The 12,678-nt window shown below is 44.2% G+C and overlaps 1 protein-coding gene and 1 pseudogene across 1 annotated transcript; both read left to right on the top strand.

Moving 5' to 3' along the window:
* The first annotated feature begins 200 nt into the window (after positions 1–200).
* On the top strand, positions 201–4,102 carry LOC113563563 (annotated as a pseudogene).
* Positions 4,103–5,504: 1,402 nt separating this feature from the next.
* On the top strand, positions 5,505–11,955 carry LOC105282786 (L-lactate dehydrogenase A-like 6A). Its single transcript, XM_026970457.1, is given in 8 exon segments — positions 5,505–5,680; positions 6,507–6,514; positions 7,668–7,861; positions 9,684–9,820; positions 10,421–10,594; positions 10,887–11,060; positions 11,151–11,392; positions 11,669–11,955. Coding segments are annotated over 8 exon segments (1,272 nt in total). The 5' UTR covers positions 5,505–5,514; the 3' UTR covers positions 11,846–11,955.
* The last annotated feature ends 723 nt before the right edge of the window (positions 11,956–12,678 follow it).

Below are 12,678 nucleotides of genomic sequence, written 5' to 3'. Positions count from 1 at the left end.
CCTGAGAAGCGGTGACCACCACGACGGGCATCCGCAGAGTTAATAACGTAGGAAGAAGAAGCCGCGCGATTCAGGTAATCGAGGGTGATGAAGTACCGCGGCCGATATATCTAACGCGTTAATTCGTCGTGAACCGGCAAGGTGCAAGTACACACGCAAATACAAGCCACGCAACCGAGTGGAATTATGTTCTCATTTGAATGTACGGCTGTCACGCAGCTGTTTGGTGAGCTAACAACGATAATTGGAGCATGGCGGATGAAGGATTTGACGTGCCCCGAGAACACGATGGTCAAGAGGACATTGATAAGGAGACGGACGGGGGAGACGAACAGGGCAAGAACGGTAACGTAAGTCGGAAATGAACTCTTTCACGTTTCGCTGATTATACGAAATCCAAGTCTGGAGAAATGAGGTTTACTCGTGAAATCGTAGATATTCCGATGTAAAACACAAATTTTTTGCTATTGGGCATGATATACACGATAATTTGTCTTTAATAGATAGAAAAAGGTCCAGTCACGACCACCACGAAGAACGCTTTAATAACGAAGCACCTAGAACTATGCGAGGCCCCTCCACATTGTGGCAAAGTCTCGATCGTGGGCACAAGGAAAGTTGGAATGGCTTGTGCCATCGCGATCTTGATGAGAGTTAGTACATGTTGTGGAGTAACTACATGCGTAATTCTCAATTAGATTGATTGATCATTTCGTTTCGCGTAAATTTTAGCGCATAGCGAGCGAGGTCTGTCTGATTGACCAAAACTTGGATAGAGCTTCCGCCGAGGCTGAAGACATTCAGCATGCTGGTATCTTTCTGGGATGCCCGCTGGTGACTAGCACGTCAGGTATCTTGTTTTGTCTTAATCAATTATAAACTTTGCGCAATATATGTTCATTACACACAAATAAATCATAAAGTACAATACAAATTATGAAATGAGAATAAAATTGGCGCATCTATTGTATTTCACGTCGCTGCTTTTTGATCATAGAAAGAATGATCCGTCATCGCGCTATCCGTGTCAGAGTGAAGCCAGTGTTAAAGTTTTCACAGTGATTCACACTCCTGACGGACCCGTCGTCACACCCTATTCACGATCACGGAATCGACGAATCGTAAACGTCTAGCAGGCCTGCCGCGCGTTAGGAGCACATTAGGGCAACCTTATTCACGACAGCACAAATTCCAGAAATCTTAGATTGATACGTTCGGACTGATGAGCCTGCCAAGCGTCATCCGTGCGGCACGATCATCCGCCCCGATCGACACCCATTTTAAATGACGACCCGTCAGTTTACCCGTCAGGAGGGACCCCTGTCAACGTGTAACGGATCAGAAACAACGGTCCCAGCTCTCTCGCGCAGACGAGAAATCGGGATTTCGGGTTAGCGGCGAGTTTGGGATCCCCTCGGACCTGTCTTTTAATCTCCCATCCTTATCTACATCGCCGCGTGCTTACACGCTGGCGAGCGCGTTTCCCTTGAGTTTTTCACGGACATGCTCGTAAATTTCGTCTACTCTTATTTATCTCGGCCATGATCGACTCGACGCGGTTTTCTATTGGCGTCTCCAAAGCGTGTTCAGCACAGGTTTAGCCCGTCTGACGAACGCGGCCGTTGCACAGGCGTAATATTCTTGACGTGAGAACTCAGAAGTATAGTAACGAAAGCTGAAACGATGAGGTTGTAACCTCGGGAATAATTTCATCGAGTTCGATAAGCGTGCGATCTCGCGATGCGTTCGGATTTTTATGGCTTTGCGTACAACGCGCCGCTTCGGCTTCGCCGATATTTATACCTGCGGGATAGGGAAGGAATGATTCCTTCCGATCTTGTCTCGTGCGAGGTAGCAATTACTGGAACAAGTGGGACGACTTTTTTACGGGCTTGCCAAGTTATCTGTAACAACATCTCTCCGCCGTGACTGTATCTTCCGTATGTGCTGCGGTACCGCCGCGTGTTACTACAAGCACTTTGTGCGAAGGTGTTGCCTCGGATCTGTACTCTTTATTTTTCCGAGCACGCCGAATTGTCTTCCTCCACCCTTTATCTCGGCGCATCTCCACCGATGGTGAATCTCTCTCGGAAAAGGAGAAAATTTCTTATTCCTCCTCGTCGTTTTAAATTCCACGCGTTTCCGAGCGACTGATGATTGCGCGGTCGAATGAGACGTTACGGGAAAGGGATTCTTCGAAAAAGGCGTGTCTCTGATTCTTAACGGAGCCATTTCCCGTTACGACTTGTTTCGCATGAATATCCGAGTGTCGTTTACAAAGACTTTGGCACGATTTATGCCTTGGCTCTCTCGGGGAAGGTGCTTGAAGGAATTGAAATGCGCCCCCATACCTAGAAATCTCACGAAGATTTGACGGTCGATTGCGTTTCCTCTCTAGATTTCTACAAGCTGAAGGACTCGGCTGTGGTGGTGATCGCGGTTTGCGAGACGAAGCCCGGAGAGGAGCTGAACGTGAAGCACAACGTCGAAGTGTTCAAGAAGATTATCCCGATCATCGCGAAAGTGGCCTATAAGGCGGTGTTGCTCGTGGTAACCCAGCCGATCGACGTCATGTCGTACATCACCTGGAAGTTGTCCAAGTTTCCGTCGAGCAGGGTGCTTGGCACGGGGACTCTGCTGGACAGCTCCAGGTTCCAGGATTTACTGAGTCAGAAGCTGGGACTGGCGCGCACGTCGATTAGCTGCGTGAACATTGGCGCGCAGGGCGACTCTGGTACTTGATCAGTGTCTTGATTAATTTCTTATAAATTTACGATCAACGAGAGTCTCTCATTATCAGTACAACTATCGCCCCGAGCGATAAGACTGCGATACCTAAACCTCTTGTTGTGTTGCTCAAAGTACTGCCGAATATTGTAAGTACACGATGCTACTTTTACGCCATAAATACCGATCATGTGCTTGAGCATCGTGCATATTATAAAGGGCTTAATAGTTAACGGCAACTCTTTGCCTTGAACATCTGCCGTTTTACACAGTTTCCATATGGTCGAGCATTCACGTGGCCGGTACGAGGATATGCGACATAAACCCAAGGATGGGCCAAGCGGATGATCCCGAGAAGTGGTGTGACATCTCCGCAGCTGTAAATAAAACGTCAGTAGCGAGGATCGTGAGACGTTTCCTAGAGAATTTAAGGAAGTCATAAAACGTACCTTGTGTTTATAGCGAGGCCGAACTTAATCGGAAGAAGGGCAAGAGAGGGCCGAGCTGCTGGGCTCTCGGCTTCTGTACCGCCGAGATCGTCGACGCAATCGTGAGGAATACTAAAGTAGTGTTACCAGTCTCGACATATGTACACGTAAGGATCGCTAATTAAATTAAGATTCTCTAGAATTATTGGACACGTTACATAGATTTTAATAGCCTATCACCAATGTTTATTTCCATCACAATTTGCGAAGAAATTGATTAATCAGCAGTCTAATAATTCAAAAAGCATCGAATACTGAGAGAGAAAATGTTTTTAATTGCTTTCTTTCAGCGTAATATTTTAAGACCGATAATCGCAAAATTATTAATTAAGAACCTAATATATTTATGGGAAAGAGTAAATTGTTTGTAAGTTGAATTCTCTTTGCATAATCTTACGTAGAAATCTGAAACTTTAAATTTATTGCTAATAATAATCATAACGTAACGACGCGCGACGTATGAAAAACGTACGAAAATTATTAATTCCTTAATTCGCTCTCGTGCTTTATTGACTCTTGAGCTACCTTAGACCTTTTCGATATTCTATCGCATGATCAAATTTGCACGTTAAGCAAATGCATTCAAAAAATGCACTTAATCATACATCAAATGGCGCGACAGGAGAAACAAGCTCAAGGAATTTTTATTTGCAGACCTGCATTCACGGGACCGACAAGGACGTATACATGTCGTTGCCCTGCGTTGTCGGTCAGGGAGGTGTGCACTCCAATGTGCGACAGGATCTGAACAATTACGAAAAGGAAGCGTTGCAACGGTGCGCCAACAACATCCGCGACGTTCTACGTGAGTGCGGCATTCTTTACGAACCGATAGACGTTCTTCAACGTCTCTTCGGTCTCGTTACTCCTCAGTAACGACCAGTCGAGGAGAAAAAGTGGGCGGGCGGCGCAGGATTCGCAAATGTGACGGAAATCGCGAGGCGGAAGAACGGTGGAGAGGGCGACGTTTCAGGACGCATCTTCGTCGATAAAGGCCGATGCTGCGTGCACCTGGCGACCGGTTCCCGCGTGCGTTCGTTCGATCCGTCGTAATAAACGATATATGAGTGAAACTCGACTTCCTGGAAAATTAAACCGGCCGTGCACTCCTGAGATTGCCTGTGAGTGCGGTACACGCGCGGCTCGGTCTCGCGCGATGTTCCACGCGCAGCTTATTACCGTTTCCTTTTTGCTCGATCGAATTTTGATTTACGCAAGCCGAACGATGTACGGCGGGAAGGTGAAAGGGCGGATGAAAATGCATTCCCCATTGCACGCGAGGCGAGAGTACGGTTGGTGCCGCGGCTCGCAGGGAGATTGGATAATTTCAGCTACAATCTTTTTCTGCATTATGCTTTACGCTATTCTCGTCGTAGCAAAATCATTCCGCCGCGCATACGCGTCTCATGAACGCGTCTTTTCAACGCCAGGTTTGCGCGAGGTTCATTCGAACGACACTAACTCTCCCGACGAGACAATGATCGTGACAATTTGATGAGCTTTGAGACGAAATCTTTATGATAATCTTTTTAATAATGACCGAATCGATTCGATGGAACAAGAGTCCAAGAGCCTTCTCGAGTATCCTGCAAAACGGAAATTGGACGTCTCTGTCCGGGAACACTGCAGCGCATCCCATCTGTGCGAGGAAAGCAGCTGTCGATCAATTTCGCGATCTTCCTATTCACCGAAAAACGAAAACTGCGACAGGAACGACGCTCATCGCCCAATTGACGATGCGCTGCTACATCTGCTCCAAGCGTTTACCTCCCCGCATTTTTATACGACGAGCATTTTTGCCGGCCATAATTGATTTTGTACGAACGCGATTGGATTTATCGATAGCATCTTTTCGTCCGTGATCGAATGTGTTAATCGGATTGTATATCTCCCGCTGGAGGATAACTCGAAAGTTCACGTCTCGCGCACACGGTGCGTTCTGAGCACACGAGAGATACGTCAGGCGAGAGAGGCGAAGAGAATTTCCTCGCGTGTTCTGTCGTACAAAAGCAACTCGACTATTCCGTTCGCATTCGTCCCATTTTACCACGGCCATTCCAAATTGACAGCGAATCTACTTGCTGCACATCTGCCGTCAACTTCATTGTCAACCTCCTGTCAAAAGCGCTTTCTCGACTGTCTGCTTTTCCGGACGCTTCCTGTCTTAAATTGTAATACGGAGCGCAAAATTGCGAAAAATACGAATTAGGAACGTCCACGATGCCAGGCGGTTCCCGGTTTGTCTGAATTCGATCAATTCGATCTCACGTAAAAACGGAGGAATATCGGTGCGTCGAATATGGCAGAATCCATAAAGAAGTCATCTCCCGTCACCGGTCAGACGGCGACCTTCTTGCTGACCAAACAGGCGGAACATCTTGCAGATGACCATCGTGTCAAGGTTGCTGTCATTGGTAGTGCGCCCAAAGGCGTTGCGGTCGCTATAGCGATTTTATTCAAGGTTGGTATAGACATCATCGATCAGTTTTTAACGTCTAACCTTTCGTATTGTTTTTGAATTATTTTATTATGTCTTTATCACATAAAATCAACAATGTACGTATGGATAGCGAGTAAAAGAATATTATTCAATATAATAAAATCACTAAAATATTCTTTACATATCCTCTTTACATATCCCTTCTTTTTAAACGCAAGTCTTGCATATAATTTTAGCACAACTTCAAATCTAAATGCGTTTATTTCGTTTTTAGATATTACATACGCCCATTATTGTCATACACATTTTTTGCATTATATACATTTTTGCAAACTTTCTCATTAAATCTCAAACTTACTATATACCCATTTTTGCGGTATATTATTATATCAGCAGTATGATACGTCCCTCGTGTGAAAATCCTGATACGTATAAGTCAACGTTAATACAGCTTGACCTCGCTGATCTACATTTATACACCAGGAGAAACGCGTACCACCAGCGTGTTGATTAATGTGCGGGCGCGTAATCGATCTACACATTGTGCCGCGTTCCATAGCACACGACACGGTAACGTACTCGATACGTCAATCTAGATACGTTCACAATGATCCCGCGAATGAATGAGACGTAGCGCCGCAACCACGTGGCTCGGCCGCGTAATTCGTATTTGTTCGGAGGGGAATCGAAGGTATAATAATGCCAGGCGTTGGCGGGGACCATCGGGAGATAGCCGCGAGAGACTTGCACCCAACAAAGGGCGACGGGCCTGTGGAATGCCCCCGGTGTCGGCGTGTGTGGGTTTATGCGTGTGTATACGTGCAGGTTCAGCAGAAGGGGGTGGGGACGAGTGCTGAATGTAGGCTCGTTAGTGTGCCGGTTCAAAAAGGCTATTATGCAAATGATCCACGGAAGACCAGAAGAGGGAATTCGGCCATGTAGGAAGGAGCAGGGTGGAACGTGGAAGCGGGAGGAAGACAGGAGGACGAAGAGACCAGAAGATGTAGAAGCGGGCGGTTGTGCATCCTCTCGCTCGTTATCGGATCGTAACGCGAGCATTTACACGTCGGCCACGCTCCCCCGCAGAACAGCGAACCGACTGATTTATGTTTAGTAACCCCGTGCAGGGAGGCGGTAATTTATAGTGCGATCCGTCAAGATTCATTCCCGCAAAATATGCATGTAAATGTGCCGTTACGTTTACCGTGTAATAGTCACCGATCATCTCAATCCGAGATGCTTTGCGACTCGTGGATAAAAAATTCCGAAAAATCTTGTAGGGTCGTTTTGTATATAGACGGGAAACTAATTTTCTCGCGATGGCAACAAGCTGAATTATTTAACAATGAAAAGGGACACAGAAATAGTGAGTGCACCATTACAAAAGAAGCCGAACGTTGCAATTACATTGTTTAGATAATTTGCTACCTGCTTTTCATCGAGGAATAAAGTTACAAATTAGCTACGCGCTCAGGAGGGTGAACAATGTCGGCCGATCCGCACATGTGTTCTGGTACGCATTCCAGTGGAAGATAATAAGCGTGAGCGGTTAATTCCAGGTTTCGGTTTCCGCAAATTTACGAGGGCAAACAATGGTGTACGTCATGCGAGTGGACGCGGAGGGCGTATTGGATGGACGACAGACTTCTCGTTGGGCGACAACCTTGCGACGTTGTTACATCGCAGACAGTGTGGAGGGACTAAATAGCAGGCAGCCGGGTTTAGATCGCGCGGAGGTCGCGATGCTTGGATAACCGGTGGCAGGATATTAAAGAGCTCGTTACCGCGAACGATATAGTAGCTTTTAAGGCAAATTACTCGCGACTTACATCAAATTAAAGCCACTGATTCCCTCGGAGTCGTTTGTTGTCAAGGGCGCTTTCGACAATGACAAATGACTTCCTCTTACGCGACGATCAGCTCTCGTCTAAGTTGGAAGTACGCATTCCTATCCGACGTTGATCATTTGGGGCTCGAAATTTCGGTGGCACTTGTCCGACATGATCACGAAGATGTCCTGATTGTCGGAACGGCCAGCAGAACGGATACCCACGAAGGGGTGAGAAGGGAAGAGGAGCATGAAGGAAAGCAAGACGCGAAAGATACGGCCGTGCTGTGCTGTTGCACCTCGCGTCGCAGCTTGGTAGATCGCATCAACGAGATCATCGCAAAATACGAACGTACGACTATCACGGCCTACCGTCCAGAGAGATCTGCTATACTCCCGAGTTCTTCGTAGCTACACGAGGCACAAGGCATCTCTCTTCGTCTTGGTTCCTTCGCTTCCCGTCCTGCTGCGACGCGCCATCCGGCTGGCTGAACGCCGCGTATCAAGCTGTGCGAATTATGCCGGACAAAACCCTCGGCGAAAGATACGTTGTCTGCGTCTATCCGGGACCAAATCTGCATCAATACGCGAGCAATTGCGTTTGTCTCTTACAGAGAAATTGCTGGAAAAATGCAAAAAGTTGTATTTGTAATGAATTGATAGAAAATGACAGCAAGTTTTGCAATATAAGAATGGGAAAGATGGAAAAAATATAATTCATCAAATGTTAAAATAATGTAATCAAATAAAATCGAAAAAATTAAGCATGAACAATTTTACCTTTTAAAAAATTTGCTTTATGTATAATAATTTAGGTCTTAGTTGAAAGTCTGAAAGACAGCAAATGTGTTGCTTGAAGTCGAAATTGATGTTGCAGTAGAACCTTAATTGTTTTTATATTGATGAATTATATATTCTGCATATTCGTGAAACAATAAAAGCAGCAGGTCTGTCCAGCGGGGAAAGATATTCCCTGATCAACGATATTCTGTACCTTTTGGGAACCATTTGATGAAGTACGATAATTAAGTGGCGCACAATAACAGATTGGTAGCACAAGGGGCGCGACGTAATTTATTAAGAAGTAGTCTCGCAGTTAACCGGGCGTTTGTCTTAACGCGTGAAAGCACCGTCTGTCAGAGAAAAATGCGTTCGTCTGTTCGGGTAGAAGCGTCAGTAAAGTGTGTTTAATACGTGCCGTTCGTCGCCATTACCACGAAAACGCGCTTGTGTATACGACGCTGCCCTAGGATGAGGGCGAGCACGAGCGGCAAGAATAATGCCCATTAACTTTTACGAGGTGATTTACATGATCGTCCGAATATCTCATTATACTTCAAATTAGCCCGCACAAATTAGAACTAGTCTTCGGGACCAGTCGAAGCCTAATGGTCCGTCGCTCAAAACCGAATATAGATTACCGGCGGTTTCTTACCGCCCTCGTTTGCCGCGCCAGTTGCTACATATTCGGCGTGAGTTATATAATGTTACCTGTACGATATTCCTCCCCTTCTGCTCCACCACCTTTCGGTCGTACGTATACGTAACGTAACACGTATCGATGGAGATAAAAAAGTTCACAGGAAGGACAAATAGAATGAGTTCACGAGGAAACCATGATTGCGAGAGAAAAATGAAGCACGTGTGGACACGGGGTCGTGGAAGTATTCTTCATGGTGGTTTGACATTCCATAACGAATGTGGTCGCAGGGGACCACGGTCACAAATCCTGCGACGACGGCAGCGACTGCAGTTGCCGGAGGGACGGAAGGTGGCAACCCGGGGGAAACCGTGCGAGAAGAAGCCGCATCGGTCCCATAATTATTCATGAGTGAGTTATCGTCCCGCGTAAGACGTGTCGCTTGTGTCACCGGATGCACGGTACAGCAACGACAAAGCAAGAGGCGGCGAAGCTGATGACAAAGCGGATCTTCTCCCGGCACGCCGTTTCGACGCCGTTCCTCCGATAAATACGTTCGGGATCTTAACGACCCCTCGCATTAGGGGGATTTTGCGAACGGCGCGATTGAATGCATGCTCGTTTGTGTGTCTTAATGCGATTCCTGGACGAGGGGGGGTTTGGATACCCGTTGCGCAATGATTCCAACCGCGCAGTAACGTTGCCCGCCGGGCAACGACCGGTTACCACTAATTACTCTTTACCATCTCTGTCTGCCACCCTCTTCTCTATCCGTTCATCCCCCTGTGGTATTTCGCAGCGCCTCGCTTCTGAACTCGTCCTCATAGACGTGAACGAGGACCTCGCCAAGGCGGAAGCAGAAGACATCAGCCACGCGGCGGCGTATCTTGGCAATCCGAAGATTATTGGTACCAAAGGTGAGGCTCGATCGGGGAGAAGAGAAGGGGAAGAAAAATTGGCGAGACTGTCATTTGTACTGTCTGCTGAGTAACGAGCAATTATTTCGAAACAACCGTGCTTTAATGTTCGGATAAGTAAATTGCGATCGATGATAAGATCGCTGGAGGTGACGTACGTGAGCGTTATTGCCTACATTAAGACATCTCGAGACGCTAATGAAATTAAGATAAATTGCATGCTTTCGCTCGGCACCGCGTGACGTGTCATGTGCATGTTCACGATCCAATTAGCGATTGGTAATAAATGACGATGACGACAGTGATGTGAAAGCCAAGAAACAATTTAATCTTTTATGAGTAAAAGCGACTTTCGAGAGTAAATTTTTCATTTTTTTATAAAGAAATGTATTGTCTGTCTATATATATATTTTTCCGTTGGAGGTTTCTCAAATTCGTGAACGTTATTACGTCAGTTATTGTATATGTTATCGTACTAGGATTTACATAGAATTTGTATTGGACACAATTATGAAGAGAAGAAAGATTTACATGTTTAAAATTTGATTATTTTACGATTATTGAGCAATGTATCACTTGAGGTATATTACATCTCGATAGATTACGTTTGTGCCAGAAATGCCGCGATATGCGTGATCACAGTTGGAAGCCAGTCTGATGAGGATCAGGAACCGGCTGATTATCTGGAGCATAATCTGAAAATTTTCAAGGATATCATTCCGAACGTCTGCAAGTACGCGCCGTGCAGCGTTCTTCTCATTCTTTCAAAGCCAGGTACATCTTGTTATCATATTTAACTACCGGAAGTTGCGCGCATGTAGCGTCGTCGGTTTTTCTGGTAAATTGGTATTGAATACGCTTGACCAGCGGTAATTACACGTGTTGATCATTTTTTTTATATGTTACTTTATATGTTACTTTTTTGCCGTTTTACATCTACGAGATGCCTTGCAACTTTTGACGTTGTAATTGACAAGGCGGCATGGTTTTCCATTGAACGTTGTACACATACTATAAACATCATATAAATATGATACTTGAATGATTTTCCAATTTTCTTATCTAGTCGACGTCATGTCCTACGTCGCTATGAAACTGTCGGGATTCTCATCCAATCGTGTTATAGGATTGGGAACATTTCTGGACAGTTGTAGATTTCAGTATTTCATCGCTCAGAAACTTGGCATTTCGACAAGCGCAGTTCAAGCGTTAATTATCGGCGAGAGCGGACCGGCTTCGGGTAATTAACGTCAGAATACAATAAATCATAAATTCTCGTTTTATGCATTTTACACATGTTATGCTCCTGTTTGTTTGATTTTCACGCTAGTGCCAGTTTGGTCCGCTGTTGCGGTAATGGGCATGCCTTTAAAGGAAATAAATAAAGACATCGGCACGGAAACGGATCCAGAATCCTGGGAAAATTTACATACAAAAGTTATCAATACCGACAATGAATTAATCACCAAAAAAGGTTATCACAGCTGGGCAGTTGGCATCTGCGCTGGCGAAATTGTCGATGCTGTCGTACGCAACACTTGCGCCTGTTTCACAGTTTCCACATACGTAAAGGTTTGCGAAAAACTCTTATTAAAATTATTAAACTTTTGCTTAAGTCGATTATACACTGTTTCGTAATAAAATAATCGTGGAAATCTTGCTTCTATTCTAGTTATAATGTAAATACTTAAATATTGAATAATACAAGATGAAATCTAGATAGATAACACGTAAACATATTACCTGAATTAATTTGTTAAGTAAAATAACTTTTGCAAATCTGACCTAAAATTATTTTAATAAGAAGTGTTTTTCTTTCTTTGTTAAAAATAATAGAATATATTCTAGGGTTGCCAACATGGTCAGGAGAAAGATATATTTATGTCACTACCGTGTATAGTAGGAAGAAACGGTGTGGAGTCATACATTCGTTTGTCGTATACACCCAAGGAGCAGGAGTTGATGACAGTGTCTTCCCAAAGAATCTACGAAACACAAAAAACGATCCTTGACAAGATTGAATGAAAACGACGCATATTCAAGAATCTGATTTTATATATAACAACTGTATTTAATTCTAATTTCAAATATTAAAAAATATTTTTGACAATTAAATACGTTAATTGTATTACTTATGTTTTATGTCTAAAGAAAGTAAAAACTGACAATTTACACGTATTTACTGAATTTGTTAATTATGCATAATTTGAATCAGACGAAATTATGGACGTATCGCTTAATGTACTTGTTTGCGGTCGAGGAATTTCGCCAGAACATCAGACAACACAATGCGCCCGTGACAAAAGACCTTATCTCCTCCTGTCCGAGAGTTAAAAAGAGAAACTCGCGTTTGTTTTATAAGACATATAATAAGCGTGCTTTTATTGCGTGATCTGATGAATAGGGAGTATTATAAATTGCAGGGCGTACTCTGAGGATTTCGGCCCCAATCTGCAAAGATTAATGCAGACTACTTATAATTAATTGGTCTACATATGTGAAGCAGTTAACATCTTGCTAAAGGCGATCGTGATGATAAAACGGCTGCTATTATAAATATCAAGAGAGATGATATCGCGTGTCTCTAGCAGTAAGTGATACACTAATTTGTTATAAAATTTACGTATACTGATGATACTCTTTTCATCTCTGCCATCATCGACATTAATTAAAATGTTCGTTTGTCCTTCGATGTTACTATTCAAATATCAATCAAAATAATTTCAATATACATGAGAGATCAAGTATATTAGTTGACGAAAAAATATTTCATCTAAAAGAGTTTTTTTACGTCTCTTCTTTTAAATGTCTTTTCTAATAGTCTAAACGCTGTCTTTTCTGCGAACATTAAAATCTCT

The sequence above is a fragment of the Ooceraea biroi genome, chromosome 1 (assembly GCF_003672135.1).
Source record: "Ooceraea biroi isolate clonal line C1 chromosome 1, Obir_v5.4, whole genome shotgun sequence".
Classification (NCBI taxonomy): domain Eukaryota; kingdom Metazoa; phylum Arthropoda; class Insecta; order Hymenoptera; family Formicidae; genus Ooceraea; species Ooceraea biroi.
The sequence above is the reverse complement of the archived record's forward strand: the minus strand, read 5'-3'. Positions and strand labels throughout refer to the sequence as shown.